The sequence below is a fragment of the Coffea eugenioides genome, chromosome 6 (assembly GCF_003713205.1).
Source record: "Coffea eugenioides isolate CCC68of chromosome 6, Ceug_1.0, whole genome shotgun sequence".
NCBI classification, from domain to species: domain Eukaryota; kingdom Viridiplantae; phylum Streptophyta; class Magnoliopsida; order Gentianales; family Rubiaceae; genus Coffea; species Coffea eugenioides.
Genome location: NC_040040.1, coordinates 990544 through 1014118, shown reverse-complemented (window position 1 = coordinate 1014118; position 23575 = coordinate 990544). Strand labels below are relative to the sequence as shown.

The 23575-nt window shown below is 36.8% G+C and overlaps 4 protein-coding genes across 6 annotated transcripts; 3 read left to right on the top strand and 1 right to left on the bottom strand.

Moving 5' to 3' along the window:
* The first annotated feature begins 217 nt into the window (after window positions 1-217).
* On the top strand, window positions 218-2862 carry LOC113774581. Its single transcript, XM_027319141.1, has 3 exons — window positions 218-721; window positions 2152-2259; window positions 2357-2862. The coding sequence occupies exons 1-3, from the start codon at window positions 404-406 to the stop codon at window positions 2666-2668; spliced, it is 738 nt and encodes a 245-aa protein (XP_027174942.1). The 5' UTR covers window positions 218-403; the 3' UTR covers window positions 2669-2862.
* A 2216-nt stretch (window positions 2863-5078) lies between these two features.
* On the top strand, window positions 5079-14528 carry LOC113773267 (pentatricopeptide repeat-containing protein At4g39530). 3 transcript variants are annotated; one of them, XM_027317872.1, is made up of 6 exons: window positions 5079-7965; window positions 8064-8195; window positions 9780-10051; window positions 13232-13329; window positions 13551-13729; window positions 13986-14528. In XM_027317872.1, the coding sequence occupies exon 1, from the start codon at window positions 5098-5100 to the stop codon at window positions 7660-7662; it is 2565 nt and encodes an 854-aa protein (XP_027173673.1). In that variant the 5' UTR covers window positions 5079-5097; the 3' UTR covers window positions 7663-7965; window positions 8064-8195; window positions 9780-10051; window positions 13232-13329; window positions 13551-13729; window positions 13986-14528. The 3 variants fall into 3 exon arrangements, with proteins under 3 accessions (XP_027173673.1, XP_027173675.1, XP_027173674.1); XM_027317874.1 differs by lacking the exons at window positions 9780-10051; window positions 13986-14528 and having other exon boundaries at window positions 13551-13954; XM_027317873.1 differs by lacking the exons at window positions 13232-13329; window positions 13551-13729; window positions 13986-14528 and having other exon boundaries at window positions 5079-7845; window positions 9780-9864.
* Window positions 9228-10396, bottom strand: LOC113776441 (agamous-like MADS-box protein AGL80). The gene is made up of 2 exons (XM_027321604.1): window positions 9407-10396; window positions 9228-9248 (listed from the first exon to the last, which is right to left on the bottom strand). The coding sequence occupies exons 1-2, from the start codon at window positions 10394-10396 to the stop codon at window positions 9228-9230; spliced, it is 1011 nt and encodes a 336-aa protein (XP_027177405.1).
* A 2190-nt stretch (window positions 14529-16718) lies between the features above and the next one.
* LOC113775488 (replication protein A 32 kDa subunit B) lies at window positions 16719-21289 on the top strand. The gene is made up of 10 exons (XM_027320390.1): window positions 16719-16962; window positions 17307-17417; window positions 17523-17620; window positions 17727-17768; window positions 17857-17934; window positions 19757-19835; window positions 19968-20060; window positions 20141-20220; window positions 20831-20899; window positions 21019-21289. Exons 1-10 carry the CDS (start codon window positions 16852-16854, stop codon window positions 21101-21103), a joined length of 846 nt encoding a protein of 281 aa, XP_027176191.1. The 5' UTR covers window positions 16719-16851; the 3' UTR covers window positions 21104-21289.
* Window positions 21290-23575: the final 2286 nt, after the last annotated feature.

Here is a 23575-nt window from a genome sequence, read left to right as displayed (position 1 = left end):
ATCAGCACTTTCTATCATTCGTTACATTTCTAATAGCTTTGGTTTTACAATTTTACCCTTGCTTTTTATTTATTTATTTATTCATTTTCTCCATATTAAATAAAAGAAAGTTAATAAAACAAATTGAGGTACAACTTGCAATGGGAATACACGATAATACGTATTGTGATTTGAATCCTCAGATCAATTGCTGTATTTGCTCAAAAAAAAAAAAAAAGAGCAAAGGGAAAAAAATGTTCATGAATTAGGGGCACGGGCACAACATGTAATTTACAATCTTTCCAGCTCATTTTGGCCCCCCTCCACCGTCCAAGGCCAACCCAGAGTTCGCCGGTGTCAACAGATTCATACCCACTCGACAAGGATTAGTATCACTTGTTCATCCTGCGAATCAGCTCTAAGAATGGCGATTCAGAGATTTGGACTAAGCCCTCTGCTCCTACTGCTTCAGTTGTTGTTTCTTGTTTGGTGGTCTGAGTCGAGCAGTGATACGAACTCGGTATACTCACCCTGTTCGGACGCCAAGGTTCAGAGATCAGATGGGTTCACTTTCAGCATCGCATTTGCCTCGAGAAACAATTTCTTCTTCAACAATTCCCTCCAGCTTTCGCCCTGCGACCGACGCTTGTCCCTGTCATCCTCCAACTCTCAAGTCGCTGTCTTTCGCCCTAAAGTCGATGAGATCTCCCTCCTATCCATCAACACCTCTAACTTCTTCCCGGTACTCACTTTTTTTCTTGAATAATCCTTTTTAGAGTCTTTCTTATTTAGATTCCCTATTAGATAAATACTATCATGTAGCACCTAATGTCTGTGAAGTTGTTTGACCCAAGTTTAAGTGAATTTATGTATGCAAACGGTTTATTATGAATATTTCTTGTTCATGTTCATTTTCTGCCATCTGAGTGCAGAGATTATTTGGGCTAAGGGAAAATTGGCAATTGCAATAAAAATAGGGTAGAATCTCTTTCTTTCATTTTTCTTTAGCTTTTGATATTTTGGACTAAGATGGAGAACTTGTTATAGGGTATAATACCTTAGAATGGAACCTTTGGTGGATAATTAAACTTAATTAATACTGGGATTTCACCGGTTTGAAACGTGATTAGCCTCAATGTTTGGTGCAGGTCATCACTCTACTGCTTATATCTAGTTCTTTCTCACCTGCAGTATGGTGCAATAAGCTTACTGTCATATGCATTAACCGTCATTTCAGTAAATATATTGTTATGCTGTTATTATGACTAGTAAATCTGGATGGACTGGTTAGAGCTTTGAGTGTTAGTTTGATGAATATTCTCAGTGAAATACGGAATGTTGCTTTATGTTACCAGAGAAATTAATTACCTGTGGAAAGTGTATGTGGAAAAAAAAAAAAAGAAAAGAAAAAGGCAATATCAGAGAATGTACAAGGTACTTGTCTGTTGTGTAAGGTTGCAAAGAGAGGTACCTTTTATATAACTGTTTGTCTAAGATCACGGAAGAAAGTACCTTATACATCTGTAATACATCTACAAAGTATTCTAAGTTACTTTCAGAAACTCATTACATGACAAACAAAGTACCGCAAAAAAAACCCAAGAACCCCCCCCCCCCCCCCCCCGGCCCCCCCCAAAACACAAAAAAAGAAGAGGAAAAAAGAAGGTTGTAAAACAAGTGTTTGATCATTTCATAAGGCAAAATCATGAGAGTACCCAGTTGAGTGAAATTTCAGAGTAGCTATTTGATGGATCTGTGAAAGTTTACTATTTATTCCTCAATTTGTGGTATCTTTCGTCTAACAAATTAGGGGAATCTTGATTGATATTTGCTGCATCGTGTGTGTAATCAATTTTAGTTCCTTGAAATACTTTGCCATTGTGTTTACTTGTTTTTGCATGCTTAGGAATCCTGGAAATCTCCATCATTCTGCCAATATTACTTGTTTTCCGTCTTTGTTTCTTTCACTTCAATGTTCAAACGTGTTGTACAAGATGAACATCATTCTTTCAAAAGATTTAAGGTGTACTAGATTCAAGCTTACTGATTTACCAAGGAGAAGTGCTGATTAGTATGATTGTCCTGTTTGTTGCAGTCATGATAACCCTGAGTGTGCTGTTGCTTGGAACAGTCATTTGCTAATATCCTGCTTTCTCTCTTTGGACACTCTAGGATTCTTATGGAGGATATATGGTGGCATTTGCTGGTAGGAAATATGCTGCAAGATCTCTTCCTGCTTTTGTTGCCAACGGCTCCTACATCGTGACCAGCTTTACTCTTGTAAGTTGATCTTGAGTTTTCTGAAGATCAGATAGGAATCATTACTCCATTATCTTGCTAGACAACTCTTTTTTATTTATTTTTTATTTTTATGCAGGCGTTGGAATTTAAGAAGGGTAGGCTGCAAAACTTATACTGGAAGAGAGATGGCTGCACTTCATGTTCAGGCAACTCTAATTTTGTTTGCCTTAATAATCAAGATTGTGCAATCAGAACTAATAGCTGTAAGAACAGAGGGGGCAATGTTGATTGCAGCCTGGGCATACAACTTGCATTTTCTGGCACTGATAAGCATGATGCGGTATTTAACTCGTGGTATGAAGTGAAAAACCTTCGTCAGTACTCCCTCTATGGCCTTTATTCCAATCTCAGGGATTCACTTACTAATCAATACGACAAGTTTTTCTAGTTCAGTTTCTGGCAACCTGTAGGTGTATCTTGTTTGTAATTTTTGCCTGTTTCATTATGGTTTTCGATTATCTACTTATGGTTGTTATCCACTTGGATCAGAGAAGTTATTGGTCATCCTGCAAAATTTAATATTATTTACTTTGTCAAGTTGTGATCGTGAATAGAAGTTTTCAATTTGTTTTTGTTTCTTTACGATGACATGACGATCTATCTGTTCTTTATTGTTAAGAGTACAGTTTATTCTTAGAACCTTAAGACCACAGCATACTATTATGGCTGGCACCCCTTCTCATATCCAACTTTACGTGTGGCATGACAAAAGGTGGTGGAATTGGAATAGTTTTAAAAAGGATTGCAGGATACAACATTACGTCCATATTCAGAAGGTGTCTGCGCTTGGTTTGCCTATTCAGCATAATTCGTCTGTGTTAAGATCCTGCAATCATCTATTGATTGAGCAATTTTGGTTTGTCATGTTAAGAACCTGCAGTCGTCCACTGTTGGTTAGGGAGATGTTTTCTTTCCCTTAGCAAGGATTATAGCAGCTATGGCATAGATTCAACGTCCTGTTGTTTGAATGACTAATTGAATGGTTCCCCATAGTTAGTCTGCGGTGTGTTTAAGCGTAATGCACCCAGCGCAACTCGATCAAAAAGGCCATTGCCAGTGTTGCATCTGTTAAGCAAGGAAGATTTTTCGGTCGGCGGATGCCGTCCAATCGGTTGTTGGTTGTTGCAGATGGGACTAGAGTTAAAAATTTAAAAGCACGCCGGGTGCAGAAATAAACTGGGCATGGTTCTGCAGATTTGGGGCTGAGGTAGTGCGTTTCTTGTGATGCCAAACTATTCAAAGTATAATTTGGCAAAGAACGTCCAAATGTTAAATCAAGCCGAGACTCCAAGCAACAACTATGCGCTCGTTCTCAAAATCTGGGGGAAGCGTTCGAAAACTTTGAATGGAAGGGTGTCAAAGACTCGAGAGTCCAGCTACTGAATTGTTGCACCGTACAATAAGCACTTCACCAGTAGCACCCTCATGGCTGAATTCTAATAAAATGGGACAAAAAACTGGTTAGCATCATTTTGATTTCTGTGGCAAAGATTACAAAGATAACCAGCTATATATAGTTTGGCATAGGGCTGCAAACGAATCAAGCGGCTTGAGTCAAGCTCGACTCAAGTTCGATCAATATCGAGCTCGAGTCGAGTTCGAGCTGGCTCGAATCGAACTCGAGTTCAAAATATTAAGCTCGGCTCGCGAGCTCGAGTATATATATATATATATATATTTTTTTTTTTTATTTTTTTTATTTTAAGTATATATATATTTTATATTTTTTTAATTTTAATAGTAAAATTACATATGTATCCTTAAAAAAAAATTATTTTATTTATTTTTTTAAAAATAAAATAATTATTTTTTTACTTTTTCGAATTCGAGCTCGAATCAAGTCAGCTCGAGTTTGAAATTGTCAGCTCGTCGAGCTCGAGTTCCCCCCCCCCCTCCCTCAACAACCGGGAATAAACATACGCACACACTACCTAAGGGAAACCCACAGTCCAACCCAAAAGGCATGCTGACTTTCAGGCCACAGTGAGGACCTTAAGTAGTACACACACATACCACTCTCAATCGATGTGGGTTAGAGGAAACGGGGGAGGGAAAACACCAAGACTATTGCCAAAGGCTCACCAACGGCTTTTACCACTCCTTAATTTTTCATATCCACCTCAACAACCGGAAATAAACACACGCACACACTACTTAAGGGAAACCCACAACCCAACCCAAAATGCATGCTGACTTTCAGGCCACACTGAGGATCTTAAGTAGTACACACACACATCACTCTCAATCGATGTGGGATAGAGGGAACGACGAGTTCGAGTTCGAGTTCAATGAAATTATGTCGAGACTCGGCTTGATTAGGTCGAGGTTCGGCTCGATTCGGCTCGTTTGCAGCCCTAGTTTGGCATATTTAAGTAGTAAATTAGATAAAAGGGGTACGAGAATGAAAGTCGAACTTTTGACCCAAAAAAAAAAAAGAATGATAGTCGAACAGTCCAATTTTTAGTTTGATTCATCTTTCAATTTCGAGTTTTCCGGCCTCTTTGATGATGAACTGACTCGATAAATAGGCTTCAAGAGTCTTCGCCCATACCACAGTTAGAAGAGGATCCATGCACCGCTGCAAGTAGCGAGGCTGCGGTTTTATCAAGTCAAGCTTGATTCTAACATCCATTCATCTTTCAGCTCCACCGTTCACGAGTTTTCCTGCCTCTTTGATGATGAATTGACTCGATAAATAGGCTTCAAGAGTCTTCGGCCATACTACAGTTAGAAGAGGATCCACTACACAGCTGCAAGTGCATAGATAGGCGAGCTGTGGTTTTATCCCGCTGTCATTGAAAATGCGTATTTCATGCAATGACGGTAATTTTGCAAAACTTCGTCAGGCCTCGAGCAGACATAGTACTTCTACTAAGACTCCCTCAGAAATTAAAACATCCCACCAAAATCTGCAGATACTACTCCGCTGTAGTATCATCATCTCAACTCCTCCATCCAAACCCACGCGCCGCCCAAAAGGGTGAACTTGTCAAACTCTTACTCTCCGCACCCCAAAGCGCCCCTCGCCCAACAGTATTCTACTACTACAAAGTAGTTCACGCACAAATTGTTCGATGGGGCTTTGAGTCCAGCACCTTTCTAAATAACATTCTCTTGTCTGCGTACTTAAATTCTGGATGGTGTTTCGGGTATGCATATGCTCTGTTTGACAGAATGTCTCACAGGAATTTGACCACTTTTTCCACCATGATTAACGCTTTGTACAAGCAGTACGAGCTTTATAACGAGGCCCTGGTGGTGTTTTCGGAGTTCAGAAGAAGTTGTGGTCAGAACCCTGACGAGTTTGTTTTGGGTCCTGTTATTCGCTCTTGTACGCAGTTGAAGTGCGTTGGAGTTGGTCTGCAGTTGCATACCTCTGCCATTAGAACTGGGCTCGATCAAAATATATATATCGGGAACTGTTTGGTTGAATTTTACTGGAAACTTGTCGATGTCGAGGCGGCTAGGTTGGTGTTTGATTGTTTATTGATAAAAAGTGTAGTGACTTGGAATTCAATTATGACGGGGTTTGCAAAGAGCGGCAGGAGTGAGGTTTCACTGGACTTATTCAAGGAAATGCTGAGGACTAATGTTGTTCCAGATAAATATGTGATCTCCAGCGCTTTGAGGGCATGTGTGGCGCTTGATTTTCTTGAAGGGGGAAGGCAAGTTCATGCTTATCTGTTGAGAAGGGAAGCTGAAATGGATGTTCAAGTGGATTGCATCCTTATAGACTTGTATGTCAAATGCGGAAAAGTGCAGAGCGGGCGCAAAGTGTTCGATAGAATGGTGGTTAAGGATGTCATTGCTTGGACGACGATGATTTCTGGGTATATGCAGAATTTGTTCGATTGGGATGCCATGGAGCTGTTTGCAGAGATGAACAGATTAGGTGGGAAACCTGAGGAATATGCTTGTAGTTGCGTTCTCCTTTCGTGTAGTTCACTTGAGGCTCTAGAACAGGGTAGGCAAGTCCACGCCTACTCTCTGAAGTCAAATCTTGATTCTGATGGTTTTGTGAGTAACAATTTGATTTATATGTACTCAAAATGTGGCTCACTGGTTGATGCACGAAGAATCTTTGACACTATGGAAAACCTTGATGTCATCTCTTACAATGCTATAATAGAGGGATACTTGAGGCAAGAAAACTTGTATGAAGCTTTTGATCTTTTTGCTAAAATGAGGATGAATTTAATACCTCCAAGCTTGTCAACTTTCATCAGCCTTTTTGGGGTTTCAGCTTCACTAAACACCTTTCAATTGACTAAGCAAATCCATGCCCTTATGCTTAGATCTGGGTTCTCCTTGGACAAATTTGCTGGTAGTGCCTTGATTGATGCATATTCAAAGTGCCTATCTCTTGGAGATGCAAAATTGGTTTTTGAGGAAATGAAAGAGAAAGACATTGTCGTATGGAATGTTATGCTAGGTGGGTATGCTCAACAGCTGGAAAATGAAGAAGCTCTTAAGCTGTATCTGGAGCTACAGCTTTCTGGACTGCAATCAAACGAGTACACATTTGTTACCTTAATTGCAATAGCTAGTAACCTTGCAAGTCTGATACATGGTCTTCAGTTCCACAACCAAATCATGAAGACAGGTCTGAACTATGATCTGTATGTTATGAATGCACTTATTGATATGTATGCTAAGTGTGGGAGCTTGGAAGAGGCAAGAAAAATATTTGATTTTGCCAGTATGGATGATGTGACGTGTTGGAATTCAATGATAATGTCATATGCACTGCATGGAGAAGCTGAAGAAGCTCTTAATATGTTTGAGAATATGATACAGACAGGGGTAAAGCCCAATACTGTCAGCTTTGTTGGTGTTCTTTCAGCATGTAGCCATGTGGGGCTTGTAGACGAAGGATTCCGTCATTTTGGGTACATGTCCAGCATTGGTATCGTGCCAGAAACAGAACATTATGCTTGCATGGTTTCTCTCTTGGGCAGAGCAGGTAAGTTATACGAGGCGAAGGAATTCATTGAGAAGATGCCCATAAAACCAACAGCCAGAGTTTGGAAAAACTTGCTGAGTGCATGTAGAATGAACGATAATGTTAAAATGGCTGAACATGCTGCAGAAATAACAACTTCTATTGACCCAAAAGATAGTGGGTCATATGCATTACTATCAAATACTTTTGCTTCTCAAGGTATGTGGGTTAAAGTAAAGAATGTCAGGGACAAAATGGACAGGACTGGAGTGGTAAAAGAAACAGGATGTAGTTGGATTGAATTGAATAACAAAATCCACTCATTTACTTCAACAGACAGAATGCACCATGCTGCTAATCTTATATATTCTGTTATGGATCATTTGATTCAGCATATGAGAGGCATGATGTATGACAATGCTTCACTTCCTACTCAGTGACTTGATCTGCTGGTGAAAGGCTATCAGCAATAATGTTAAAAGAAGCTGGATTTATCAGCTGAGAATCCGGAATCTTTGAATATTCAAAGAACTGAAAAAATATATCAAGGATCTCTGCCAGACCAATTTGAATATGGTGGTTGCGATGTTATGTATCATTGTTCTTTTTCATTGAAAGACAAGGTTAGCCTCAGTTTCTTCTTCTTCTTTTGCTACACCTGATGACAATTCTTTCAAAGTGTTTGGTGGATTATCTGAAGACACTCCATTTGACTCACTTCACCAAACCAAAACTACTAGAAGGTAGCTTGAAGCACAATTAATAAATATCATGATTGAAATTTTGCAGAATTACGTCAAACTCAGTCCCTGATGCCATATATCTTTTCTGCCATTTGTAGGACTTCGGATTTGAGATTTGTCAATAGATCAAACTGGGGTTTTGAATTCAAGATTGTTATCAAAGTGGATGAATACATCAAAATTGTACAAACAATTCTCCAGGCAATCAGTTAATTGTTTAATTTGTTCAGGTATGATTTCTTGGGCTTGTGTGTTCTTGTATGTCCAAGTATTTGTGATTTTTTTTCTTAGCAAGAAATGCTACAATCTTGTGTTGTTTTTATTGCTTTGCTTCATCTATGAGACTAATTAATCCTTTTTGCTGTTCAGCTTTCTCTATGACCAAAGAACATGGATGACTGTGAGGCTGGCAACTTTTAGTTGTCCGCCAAAATAGTTAATTTCTTTTAATGTTTGGCAATTGTTAGTGCTAACTTTTTTATTGTTAACTGTTGGATTTAAGAATAAGAGATTACAGATAAGTTGAGCAGACTTTAAAGAACTAAATTTGGTTAGTTCATGGTTTTGAAATCTTAAAATCTTTTACTTGCTTGGTCATGAACTTTTGTTGACCAACTTTTAGGCCTTGTGCAATTAGCAGATAGTCTACAAACCTATATATACATGGAAGTTGGATATATGGAGTCTCCTTTTCTTTGAGGCTGTAAATAGATTCACCAAGCCATTTTGCTGGAGCATGCGTCAAGCATACAGTGGTTGATGCTTAGTCTTGATGTGCTTGTATATGATCTGTTTAGATAATTATCTCCCTGAAATAGTGAATGTTAAAAGGGAATCACCAGAATTTTGTTTAATGAGTAACTAGTATTTTTCCCCCCTAGAAAAAAATGAACTCTTTTTCTTGCAATTTAGACTGGTGGCTCATAACAATGTCATGTTTTTTAGGGCTCAATTTTCTCTATGCATTTTTGGGTTGTGGGGAGAGGGGCAAAGGAAATTTAATGAAGCAAAACAAAAAATTTTGATCAAGAGTTGGGTGGAAAATCTATGAGACCTGAAAAAAATTAATATTGTTGGTTCCAACCTATATGCATTTCTGAGGAATTTGGCATCTCTGGGCAAAAAAATATTTTAAGCCCACAATTCCTTTTCATCTGATGTGCAAAATTGGGCATGTTAATAGTGATAGTAGATTGTTTATAGGAAATTCCTTTTCACATTTAATCCATCTAAGAAGATGTTGTGATGTCCTCTGCATGGGATCAAGGTGAAACAACAATAATCTTCATATAAGAACAAAAACACAGAGGTCATGATATAGTTAAATTACTTTGCCCATAGAGTATGTATACTTACAGATTGACTAGTATTTGAAGAAGTAGAATACATGTTTTATTTTGGGCTTTGTAGTTTACGGGTGGAAAATGTAAGGCCATTCTACCTCAGGGAATCCATCATTTGTTCCAAAAGAAGGGTCAGCAACATTTGGTGGTGTGATATCCATGTGATTTCCTCCACTGCTGCTTCCTGCAGTGTTATGATTAACCATATTATTCCCTTCATTACTACATGCATTGGTATGGTGAAACCCTATGTCACTTGCACAACTGGGGAAAGTGTTGCTTGGTTTATTAAACATCGCCTCTCTTAGCCAGTTGTCATACTTCAAGTCTTCAATCAATTTTGGATTTGGTATATATGCATTTGTTTGACTGTCAAAGAACATTTGGTCATTTTTGAAGTCACAAATCTGGCTTTTATCTGGGATGATTACATTGCTATTATAGCCACTGAACCTTTGGTCGTTCTTGTAGCTTTCAATCAATTCTGGAGCTGGGAAAATTGCATTCACGCCACTCCGCCAAACTCCACCAGCTTTATTCTGTCCTCTCATCTGAACAAGAGAGGGAAGATGTTGATTGGCTGTTGAAAGTGACTGGTTCTCCTGTTCTTCTAACATGTCCAGTTGTGCGATCCTTCTGTTGCACTGGTTCATCTTATCAAGCATCAATTGAATCAATCCATTTGTTTGCATCATATCAAGTTCATTGATAGTAATCTTACCTTTCATGAGTTTATGCGTGAGGTATTCCCTTTCTTTCTTATCATTCTTCTCGTGAGCTTTCCTTGTGTGATCAACAATCTTGCTCACTGTTCCTGTAAGGAAGCTTTCATGTGTAGAAAATTTCCTGCTCCTATCAATATCCGGTACATTTAGGAATCTCATAAGCTTTTCTTCAACTTCATGGTGTGATGGCCAGACAAAAACATCCTTTTTCTCTTGATCCTGGACGATTACACCCACTTCAACATCGCACAAGGTTGAAAGCTGTTTTTCTTTTCTGAACAAGCAATCTCTACATTTCTTGAGAGTTGCTTTTCTTTGGCTCTTATTTGGAATTGCAACATACTTTCTCTTCTTTCTTGTCATAATTGCATGTCTTGAGTTTGTTGTACTAAATTACTTGGTTTGGTTTATATAGAGCTGGTAATAGATGGATTAGAACTCTTTGCCTCTTACATTTCAATATTGCTTAACCTGGCATAGTAAATCTAGCAAGAAAATCTAGGCTAGTGTAATTCATATAGAATTGAAGACATTCCATATACTGGTTTTCAGATAGATTTTCAAGTTTTGGGTTTCCTTTGTCTCCTATTACAGTAAGTGAAATGTATCTAAGTTATGTGGTTTCTTTCATTGATATTCAAAAGAATCGATTTACTTCCTCAACAACTGAGATTTTTCTTATCTTATACTTCATGTTTGTTAGTTCTGACTGGATGCAACTATTGAGAGAGTTTGGATTCTGGAAAAAGTGTGGATTCAATGTATTAATCAGCTTAGTTTTAAGGAGACAGCAGAAAATATGTTGTTGCCATTATTTTTTAAAATGTAGATGACTTTTAAAAGGAAAATATATTTTGTAATTTAAGGAGAAATAGATATTGTTTTGTGATGGACCATTTAAAAGTAAGAAATCTAATTTAGGAAAGAGGGATATTCCTATATGACATCAGTCATGCTGTCTTCTTGATGATGTCCTAAAATTTTGAGTTTTCACAAGAACTGTTTGATTCCTTGAACTTTTAGTACATGTCCCTTCATTCACCAATATACATAGATATCCCCATTAATGTTGAAATGAACAAATAAGCACTTGTGCTGGATGCTTTTCATCCTTCGCACTCACTCCTGAAAGTCTTAGAGGCTCTTGCTTGAATTACTTGACAACCATCCTCTATTTAGTTATGTTTTGGTATGATGGATACATGCACTTGCATAAATTTCTTGCCTCCATTTTGATCCACTGTCCAATTTTAAAAATAAAGCCATGTTATTTCTTAGCTTTTTTAGCTAGCTACAACTTAAGATGCATTGGATGCAGCAAGAATTTTAAGTTTGGTTTTGGAATTAAAACTGAATTTTAGCAATTAATCCCATCGTGCTGAGGTTTCTTCTTGTGATTTATGAAGGCAAGCTTTTGAGTGGTTGGGATTTTTGGTAATTTAACAAGGCAGTTTAAATGTCTAGATTTCTATGATTCCGTAAGGCAAGCAAAGTGTAATTATTAAGTAATTGGAATATGAATGAAAATTTTCTGGTTATAAGCAAAGGAATCAAATAATTTGGAAGACTGATGATAAGTCTTTTAAAAAATGGACAATATACCATCAATACACATTTGAGAACAGATTCGATGTTATCAATTCCAATTGAATTTCAAAAATAGGTTTATTAGTTTAAATTTAGTAGGGAAGAAAGGAAAGAGATAGATATATCAATTATATCATACTATAATTGAAAAAAGCTTGGGCTTTAGCAGTTGGAGTTTGATATTTGTTAATTTTTCTCATGCTAGATATATCAGTTATATCATGCCCAGGAATCATACTATGGTCCGAGGAAATTGTAAAAAAATCTGTAAACTTTTCTCACATTTTTGGTGTCATGAATCCCGTGGATGTTGAGGAGTACCTCTTGAATTAGTAGGGAATAATTAGAGAAAAATCAGGATGTATTCTTGTAGTTCAGTTCTATATACAGTAATTATCTCATCTTGGATGGCGTAATTTACCTAGTTCTTTGGTTGTGCTTCTTGTGTTTGGGCATAACTGCTGTGTATTATTTTTTTAATAGTTATCAAAATTCCCAAATGTATGAAACTTATCCCATCTTCTTTACCAGTTATATTGGTTGAATTCCTCCTTGACTAGTTAGCTAGTGAAGTTCTCATGTTGAGGAGATGTATAAAGGTGTTTTGCAGCCTTATCTCTAAAAAATGCGTGGGAAACTGCAGATCGTGTTAAGGCTATTTGTTTGCTATAGAGTTAAGATATAGTTTCTTCCTGATATGCCATGTCATTTCTTTGAGAAAAATTGTGCTGGTGTTGGGTTATGTTATAGAAGTATCCATATTTACAGTCCATATTAATGCATTCGATAAGATTCTATCATTGTGTACATGCACATATCATTTTTATAATCTATTCACTTACCAGGAAGTAATACCACATCAGAAGGGAGCTTTTATCCTTTTGAGAACGTCTTAATCTATGTTTCTTTTTCCCCTTTTCCTAAACTTTTTGCAATTCTTTCTCGCATAGCCTTTTTGAGTTAATCAATAGCTATACAGCCAAACTAGGTTGGCCCTTGGCTTGACAATTAATGGCTGGTTTAGTTTTACTTGTTTCATTTACTTCCATGTTATAGTTGGTCCAAGCATGCATTTGAGACTTCTCGACACTGCTTCTAGATAGGTGTCAGGCCCTTAGGTGGCATAGGACACCTATAGGACTATGATAGTCCAACATAAAGGCAGCCGGCATGAGATATATCACAGTATTAGTAATTGTTACTTTAGTATCGAATGATTTTGGGTATAAGCATTTGCAGTTAACCAGAAGAAATTACCAGTTTTTTGAGGTCAAAGGGCTGAAAAAGGGCATCTGACATTTGAACTCTGAAATTTCAAGGAGGAGAATAGCAAGTAGATAAAATTTTATGAATGGCCACTAGATTTCCAAGTGATGAAGCAGAAGGCAAGTTCATTTTAAAGAACCAAAGAAAGCTGAAAAGAAATAAAAACATCATAAGTGCACATATTAGTAATTGGCTTTCCTCTTCTAGAATGAAATTGAAACATGGATACTGATTCATTGAATGACTTCCACAAACAAAATTACTTCTACTCGATGATCACTTCTTGAGTGGAATCAAAGAACAGATTATTATACTAAGCTGTGACTTTTTTGCCTCAATAATCAGGTCTGTGCATTCAGGACTTGTAACACTATGAACCATGATAGTGTTATAGACATGGAATTGCAGAGTTGCCATACAATTGAATCTTCTACCTCAGAGAGGTACAATTCTGTCTTTGGACAACTGTCTCGCACTTCCACCATGTCCTACAGCCCAATCTATGTAAACTCATGAATTTTTTTCTCTTGGTATCTCATTGATCTGTTTTGTCAAGATTGCATGTTTCAGCAATCTGTCTTTATTATTTAACTTAGTAGTGCATTTGCTTGGTGAATTTTTTTTATGTTTGTATGATATTTAGTTCTCGTTTACTTTTGAGTAGAACTGTCAGAAGCAACACAAGTTGGGAAAGGCTGCTTATTTGGAGGTAGTTCTCCTTCACTTTCGAGTATAGCCTTCAGAACCAACACAAGTTGGAAAAGGCTGTTGATTTGGAGGTAGTTCTTTGGCTCAGTATTGGTTTGGTTGGAATTTTTGATGCTCATGGTTCACCATGCACAGGTATCTTAATAACCGTGAAGTGATTACAGAATTTTTTTTTTCTTTTTTGTGACACTATGGAAAGTTGAAGTCCAAGATAGTTTGAGCTAAAGGTTTTCTGCATGCGAAAAAGATAATTCTCAACATTGATTTTCTCTACATATTTTAGGTTATATAAGTAGCTGTGTTGGGACAGTTATTTGCTCAGAAAATGGGCTTATTCGAGCTTACATGTAACTTAATGCAATTATCATAATAACAATCATTTTACGTGCAGTTCTGAAGAATCAAAGATGAACAACACCAAACCCTCCCCGTCTCTCCCCGCCTCAGTTCCCCGTGTACATTTACTGCAATAATTTGGGCGCTAAAATGACTTCCTCCCAAATACCAAGCTATTCGTTATCCTAAAATCATTACATGACTTATGAGACAGAATTGAATGTTCAAGAAGACTTAAATGCCATGTATGGACAATTTTTATTTGTGGAGGATAGCAGGTAGACGCTAGAGGAATTCAGTTTCTGGTCAATTTCAAGAAACATGTTACTCCTGGCGATTGCAGGAAATCAGGGTGAAGACTCATCGATCCCTGTTTGTGAAGAACACCAGAATTAGGCGATTGAATACAAGTTCACAACATAAAGTAACCTGTCATGAACCTAGGAGATAACAGCATGTGTATCAATCTTATGTTTACTTAGAATCAAAATTTGTTGGGACAGGATTGTGATGCTAAAGTAGGTAAAGGGCATCAAGCTATTGAAATTTATCTCCGACGCTGGGGTTGGCGTTTAAGTTGGGAGATTTGAGGCATGCAGCTTTTCCCATGTTTCCCGCAGAGGTGATTGATATTTTTGACGTTGTGGTTGGTTGCTCCCACTTGTCAAATTCCTGATTCTTTTTTCCCACACTTTCTTGGTCTCAACTAAAAACATCCTCAAACCATCTTTTTGCCTCGTATTGAAATCTTTAAGCGTTATTTTCATGAGGCATGCAATTTCCAGCTCATCATTTTTTTTGGCGGTTCTTTTGATCTTTTGCTACTTACTTTTCACACTTCGAACAAGGTACCTTTCGTGAGTTGTCATTTTCTTGCTCTCTATCAGGCTTGATGAGCATAAAGAACCAGAGGAACTTCTCTTCGACTTCTTCTTGACATGGCCAAAATGCTTCTTCACCATTCGCCTTGGAATCTTGAATAATTACGACAACATTAACATCATATGAGGCTGAAAGCTCATGCGCTTTCATGAACAAAGTCTCTACTCTTTTTATAAGAACTGATTTTCATGTTGCCTCATTTATACCTACTCCGGTGTGTCACCTCTGGTGTTGTTCAATTTGCTAAGAATTATGTTTAATGGAATTAATTATTTCTATAACGTCATCATTACTTTAGCATGTAATATTGATTCTTTAACCATGGATTTCTTAGATTAAGGTAAACATTCTAATATGCCTAGCGGAATAAAAGTCCAAACGGCAAAAAAAAAAGGCTAAATTATTTTAGATGAGAGGTAAAACTTGATATGAATCGTAGTTCAGATTCAAGTCGGTTCATTGAGGGCGACCGCGAAAGTCGCCGAATGTGTCAGTGAGTACAAAATGGAAATAAAATCTAACATAAGGTATTTGCCAGTATGCAATTATACGTATGCCAAGATAGTTACAGTAAGAATTGAAATTTGTTGGATTGATTACCATTACCACAGTTCAGAGCAACACACCTTAACTCATAGTTTCAGTATTTCTACTGCTCTTTCTAGTACTTGCTGATACATGTAAATACTTGAAATGAAAAAAATCAAGGATAATTACAAAATCTTTGTAGGGTTTATGGCATATATCTAGAGCTGTCAAAACGGGTGATTCTGGCGGGTTTGGGTGGGTCACGCTTGGATAATGGATATAATTGAGTTAAGTCATTTATATTCATTTAATGAATGGGTATAGGTATGCCTAATTACCTATTTATGAGTCATTTAAAAATTTACTTTTTGTTGTATATAATTTGACAAGAAATAACAGTATTTTATTATTATTAAATTAGTAAAAAATTCAAATTTATTTGCTTAACATTCACTAAGAATTTAGTTTAAATGTATAATTATTTTTAAATGGACATAAATTGGTGGGTCAAGTCAACCCACTATTCACCAATTAAATGGATTTAATTGAGTACCCATTCAGATATATTCAAAATTAATGGAAGGTTTTGGATTTATTATTGGTTAGAGAGTCAACATAATTAGGTTGTGATTGACACCTCTACATATATTGTAGCATGGTCCCATTTAGTATAGAAAAAATAGAAAGTTTTCTTTTGTTTGGGTTTGGGCATTTCAGGAGAGGAAGAACGATTCTAATGAGTTCAATTGTAAAGAGTAAAAAGGTCCATAGTTTACTAAAAAGTGTTTTTTCTATTTTCATTTACGATAATCTTTGTTTTATCTCACAATAATACAAGTTTATTCATGTGTGCATAAAAAGCTAACTAAAAAAAGTAGCAATTAATTATGGATCACATGTTTCAATAAATGTCAAATCCTCTCATATATTTTTTATTCTCCTATGAAGAGATTAAATTGTTATACATTTATTAGAGGTTAAATTTATTTTTGATCTTTCTTATTCAACATTTTTAAGAACTTTTAATCCCTTTCTACTTATCCATCATTTTCAAAAGAATTGTCAAGCTCCTATATCCTTTAATCCTTCCTTTTCTCTTTCATTTTTAGATGTTTGAGATTGTTTTGCAAATTTCATATTTTGATTTTTTTTTCTTCTAGTTCTGTGACACAAATATTAATATACCCAAAGGATTAGTCGGAGTTTTTCAAATTCACTACCTTTGTGAGGTTTTGACTTTTTGAGATCTAAAGAGCAATTAAGTGGGTCTATATGAAGTTTTTCCAAACCTCAGGGATCTGTTAGAAACATAAAAATTTCTAGCCTCCAAAACACAAAAATTAAATAATTAACTCGAAAATTGCCCTAATTGAAAAAGATATCCTGCTGCTCCTAAGAAATCAAAATGGCGGGAACCTTGAAATAGTCTCGAATTTTACCTCTTGCTGTGATGCTCGTCCATTCCCTTTTCATTAGTATTTCTTGCTGCTATTTCCATCAGTTATCGAGATATGTACGGAGGACACAGCCAATTTGATGGAAACGCCGCTTTCGCCGGCGGTGGTTTCATGCCCTCTCAAGCCACTCAAACCACGGCTGATGCCTCCTATTCTCCTGCAAAGGTTCGTGTATTTTTAACCCCTTAACATGATTTTTTTTGGGAGAAACTCAGTAAAGAAAATGAGAAAAAGTAGCAAAATTAAACCTCTGTATCTAATGATATTGATTTTTCGCAAAAATCTGTTAGGCTTTTGGCCCTGGGTTTTAAGGGTTGGGTTTAGATTTTTGGTTCTTGGGATAATAGAATTAATTGACTGAGGTTTTCTCAATTACTTACTTGAATATGATATTTGATAAACTTGCTGTTTCAGGGTGAAATAGTTTCTGATCTATTAGTCTTTGATTAGGCTTTGACTTTTCCCAAGTTTTATGTTTGATGGGGCAACACTTTTTGGTCTTTTTGCAGAATCGTGATACGCAGACCTTGATTCCACTGACAGTGAAGCAAATAAGTGAAGCCTTTCATTCTAGTGATGACAAAATGAATCTTCTCGTAGATGGAGTTGAGGTTAACAATGTGGGTATATTTCTTTTCTTATTTGTTGTTCTAAATAACAACTCATTTTTGGTTTATATGGAAGGGCATATCGTTGTAATACCTTGATTTTGAGTTGATTTTCAGGTAAAGATGGTGGGATTATTAAAGAATAAAACTGAAAGGGTAACTGATATTCAATTCGTTGTAGATGATGGCACGGGCTGCATTGATTGTTTCAGATGGTTATCCACTTTAGATGCTCTTAGAATTTTTAATTAGCCAAACTTGTTTATTCATTTGCTGCTATGGAGCTTGCCCTTAGTCATGAGCTGAATCTTTTTCTTGTAGGGTAAATGAGGCTGTTGATAGCAAAGAAATGGAAAGAGTGATGTAAGTTATTGTCCAAGTTAAATTCACTTGGTTCAGGCTGATCCAATTTTGGTGCCTTGTTAAAATTTGGTTTAAATTATGTTATTAGGGATGGCATGTATGTTGTTATTCATGGTCACCTGAAAGGCTTTCAGGGTAAAAAGCAAATGATGGTCTACTCTGTCAGGTATGCATCTAATCCAGTTGTTGAGTTTGATAGTATGTATCAAACTTCTACTTCTAGTTGTTCTCTTTGACAACGTACCTCTTAAGCACAGAACTTTTGTAACTTAATCATAAGAATACCAGCTAGCGCTGAATAAATAGCTAGTTTAATTTGATTTGGCCTACTGAATCCCTTGATTGGCTTAGTATTATCTCAAGAGGAGTTAATGGTACTAATGGTTGAGAGCTACAGTGATTGAAAATGGTTCTTCCGTTAGGAAGAGATTATTCTTTTTGGTGATACATTGTTTAATTTGAAATGGAAAATAACAAAACTATGGCTACGTTAAAATTTTTGCATCGGTTGACTTTGGCTTTTGCTTCAATTATTAGTGATTTGGAGTTCAGTATCAAAGAAAAATCTTCCATTAAGCAGATATGCACGCCCTGATTTGAGCTGATTTTGTGAAAAATTTCAAATGCTCTGGGAGCATGTTTATAAAGTACAGGAGATGACAACTTGATATTTAAGTCTTCGGGGAAACTTCTATCCTCAAGAGCATGGTTGACTATTTTTTAAAGTTTAAATTTCTGAATTTGATTCTTATATCAGTTATTAACATCAATACGCCCTTTATCCATTTTAAAGTCATAGTGCAAATTATTATGCTAGCCGGATCCCCTATCAAAACAACTTCAGTAATCTGCAGGCAAACAATAGTAGTAGTAACTCCTGTAACAGAACAACAATGGAAAATGAAATTCAGCTGGCTGCTGTCTTAGATCACTGATACTTGAGATTAAATTTTGCAGGAGGTAGTTGCAATAGAAAAGTTAGGTTTCCGTTTCATTAGTAACCATATGCATGCTATATAAGTATATGATCGAGAGAGTATGCTGCTTCGTCGGTAGAATCTAAGCAAGCTTGAGATCAAAGGAAGGTGTAGCCTTTTAGGACATGGCATGTTTGCAGGATGTACTTAGGCTACTTTGTTGTTTTTAATGCTGAGATATCATGTAATAGCATATGGATTGTCAACGGTGCATTTAAATATGTAACAGTAAGATTAGACTTTGAAAACCAAGTGGTGTAATTCTACCAGCACCACACGTATCTAGGGGAATGGCCAATTGTTTTATAGTATTTTGGGGACCTGAGCAGTTACATATCCATATATCTACTGATGGATAAACTCGCTTTTGTCCACTTGTGATTTAGGGTTCTTTACCTAATACATTATGGTCCAAATATGGACCTTTGCCCCATGATATTAGAGTATGTGGCGGACGCAATATGGCAGAATTAACAGAGTTTTTCAGTGTGTCTTGTTTTGCCCGCATAATATTTGTTGTGGGGAAAACCCCGCTTACCTAGTACCAGAATCATCCAGTTGGAATGGTATCACTGTTTTGAAAAAAAAAAAAATCATGAAATGCATCATTTTGAATTTACTCATTTCCAATCTCATAGGCTACCTTTTGAGAACTAATAACTCGTTAAACTCAATTATAAGATTGTACTAATAGCAGTGAGGATTCTAAGGAGTCACTTTTTAATTTTTATTTCTAATTATTAACAGTTTCACTTTAGCATTGAGTGTGAGGTGGTGAAAGGGTAAAATTTTTAGGCCATATGGTAGGGATATATAAGACACTTTTACTGCACGTATACAAATGTTTGTTTACCCTTTATTGATTAATATGCCTGGGTGAAGATTCAGTAGGAGCATGTTATAGCATGGCAAGTGCGCAAATGAATTGTAGTTGTTCACTCTATTCCTTCCAAGTTTCATTTTTTTCAGTTTCTGAATTGGAAGATTAGCTTTCCTTTTTTGTAACTTCAGGCCTGTCACCGAGTATAATGAGATTGCAAACCACTTTGCTGATTGTATATACGTGCACTGCTACAATACCAGGTTACGGGTATTAATCCAACTTTTTATGAGATAGGCTTCAAATGTTTGCATGTGTCACATGCCATTAGGCATTATTATGAAACATTCTTTTGTTTCTGATGGTTCCTTCTATTGATTCTTTTTCATTTTCTTCCTATAGAAGTTGCAAGAAAATACCAGTACTTCAGTTAATGTGCCAAACTCAGGTTTCAACACTCCTGTGAAGGGTTACCAGCCTTCCCTATCAAATCAGGTAAGCTAGTTTATGTCAGAGTATTGTATTTGGTTCTTTGATATATGCATTTACTGCCCAAATGATCTTTTGGTTTGCAGTTCTCTGGGCAACACACTGTTGATAGATTGGAGGGAGTTGAGAAATTGATTTTGGACTATTTGCAGCAGCCAGCATTGCTGTAAGAGATATTTAAATGCTGATCCTAGTAGAATAGAATGTCTCTCCCCCCCCACCACAAAAAACAGCACACAAAAAGCTTGCATTGAATCATGTTATTGCAATTTTGAGTAGGCATGGATAAAGAAGGACAAAAGTTTACTCAAATGTCTAGGTTGCTATTGGTGTTATCAAAGTAATTGCTATTGTAGACTGGCCTGAGTTTATGGTACCTAACCACATAAAAGGTGAAAGAGATATATTTTTTCATTAGGAAAAAGTAGTTATGTAGAAGATGTGAACTTCTGATTTGATGCCTAATTAAGACCATAGAAATTCAAATTATTTCATGCGTGCTGAACTTTAGAAATGATTAGAATTGCAATGTCGATCTGCTTTTGGCAAAAGTCATTGTTTAGGGTACGTGAGTGATAATAAAATCTTAACTAAGTCATTGAAAAAAAAAGTACTATGATATTAGATTGTATGCTTCTTGGGCGAGTAGGGTATATTATATGTGTTTTCTTTCAGAAACCGACTTTTGGCTCCAAGATTGAATTTTTTTTTTTTCCTTCTGTCTGTGTTTTGCTTTGGAGTTGACTTCTTGTAACTCAAGATCTCTAATGTCTCAGTGAAAGTGTGAAGGGGGCATCACGCGATGAACTTGCCCAGCGACTGAATGTGCCTTTGGAAAGAATCCTGTATATATCTCTCTCTCTCTCTGTGTGCGTGTGTGTGTATTGTGACAGTCATCCAGTGACCTAAACATGTTGATAACATTTTGTTTTTCTCTGCTCGTGATATTTCTTCACCTCGACAGAAAAGCTATTGAATGGCTTGAATGTGAAGGGTTTATTTACTCAACAATCGACGAGTTTCACTTCAAATCCATTACCAATGGCTGAAATGCATTACTTGGTTGCAATGATAGAAGGGGCGTCCTCTCCATCTTAGTTTTGTGTAATATATAGGCTTTGATTGTAATATGTAATTTAAGCCGTTTGAAGCCAAATTTTTGTAAGCTGAGGATAATCGGATGGGGAATTACATGAGAAGGGGTGTCTGTTTATTACAATACTGCTTTGGAGAAACTTGATTTGCGTTTGGGATTTACCTTCGCTAATTTCTGCAACTTTAATATTCTACTATGAGACAAGTTGCATCAGCGGCCTCAGGTATTTATTGGAGAATAGTATGTTGTAGATTTAAATTCATGATTACTACTACTAACTTCTAAGGACTTGAAAGCGTCCGAATGTCTTATAGTATTGTCTAAAGCCGTCTTGCCATTCCCGACGCTCTTCTCGGTCCACGGTGACGTTTCCTGGTTGTCTTGTATCTAACAAATTTTTAATGGGGTTGGTCGTCCGACCCGACCCGGCCCAATCAAAGATAATTTTTTTAGTAATAATCCACCGAATTTTCTAAAGTTGGACTCTCTCACAATTGTTGTAAATAGAATCTAGAAACCTTACTGGACCTTGTTGCCATGCAGGATTCTATTGATCGTACGACATTATCTTAAAGTTCTCAACTAGTATCATTATCATTTTTTTTCTTTAATATATATATATATAATTTTTTTTTCAACAGGATTATTGGAAACTCCCAACAAAGTTAGATTAACATTTGGAGGTAATCAAAATCATGGTGCAAAGCACAATCTAAGGTGGAGTCCACAAACCAACACCATCCAGCCAATTGGTAACTGAAAATGCGGCTGAGGACTTTAAACCCAGAATAACTATCTCACAATCTTTCGATGTGGGATGGATGATCCACCCCCGCCCCGAGCACACGTCTCACCAAATTTATTGATTTTTTTCAACAATCGGAATTACTGGAAACTCCCAACAAAGTTAGATTAATATTCGAAGGTAATCGAAATCCTGGTGCAAAGCACAATCTAAAGTGAGACCCACAAACCAACACCATTCAGCCAATTGGTAACTGAAAGTGCGGCCAAGGACCTTTAAACCCAGGGTATATATATATATTACTCACAGGATCTTATCACCACCACGAAAGCGAAAGCGAAAGCGAAAGCGGGGGCAGGGGGAGAGTGGAATCCACTTTGCAGTTAGTGCTAATCCTGATTCGTCCAACCCATCACCCCTTTTTGTTTTAGCCTTTAGGCATAAAAAAAAAAAAATTTTTTTTTTGGGGTAAAGAAAAGAAAGATGAACCTTTTGTTTTGCTTTTTTTTTTTCCCTCAATGAACATATATACTGGGAGTGGGAAAGATACATAGATAGAGGACTATTTCACTGGGCTGTCGGAAACTTAATTAATAAATCATTAGAATGTTTATATCCCTTGAATTTTTGTCTGCTAGTAAACGAAAAGGCGAAACTTCCTGATTATTATCTAAGAATGGATTATGTGCCGCCGTATGGAAATACTACTGAATGGATTATCTCCAGGAAATAGTAATAATGAATGATTAGAGTGTAAATAATGGCAGAGGTTCGAGATAATTACATAATAATAAAAACCCTAATAATAATAATTATAAGCTGACGTAGCTAAGTAGCTTTAATCTAGATATGCCTCAAACTTTTTCCTCTATATCTAATCGAAAAGGTCTCCACACAAACAGAGCCCATTTCCATTTATTAGTGGTGGGGTGCTCTGCCAACATTTATTAGAGGAGTTCCGTTGGGACTGTGTCTGTGTGATGTGGATTGCAAAATCCAGCGGAAGCCAGAAAGAAGGATCACCTTTTTCTTTTCTTCAACTTCTCTACGTGCATTCATTTTATCGTACATGCACTTGCCACCTTGCCAAGGAATTCCACTTGTAGCAGCCCCGGAGACCGACGCGACGCGACACGTATAGCAGCCACATCACTCCCGGCCCACAATTTTGTTCCGTTGCCTTGCAAGGGCCCGGATTTGCTACTTTTTTCTTCTCTCTCTCTGTATAGTTTATTCAACATGTAGATGTAGTGTACTTGAGAAAATATCAATCCAATCGTCTGATGCTTTTCTTTTGTCAGATGCTGCTGCTATGGATGGATATATTCTGGAGGGAGTTCAAGGTAGTCCTGTCCCGCTACGCTAGCAATAGTAGGTTGAACCAGTACCGATGATCTTACTGTGACAACAAGAATGGCACTGAATGATAAAGAGAGAAGAGGGCCCGTTAATTTGAAGTCAGCTGTTAACGAGTTCAGGTCCACTCCTTCCGTCAGCAAACTTATGGTAGAAGAAAAGTTAGAGAAGATGAGATATAGAGAGATAATTAATATTTTTCTTCGAATCATATACAGTAATTACAAGTATAATCCAAGATTGTCCAAATTCTCCACCCAGACAAAATTAAGCTTATGATTTATAATTATTATATCTCTATGAAAGAAAGACTTGTTTATCTTG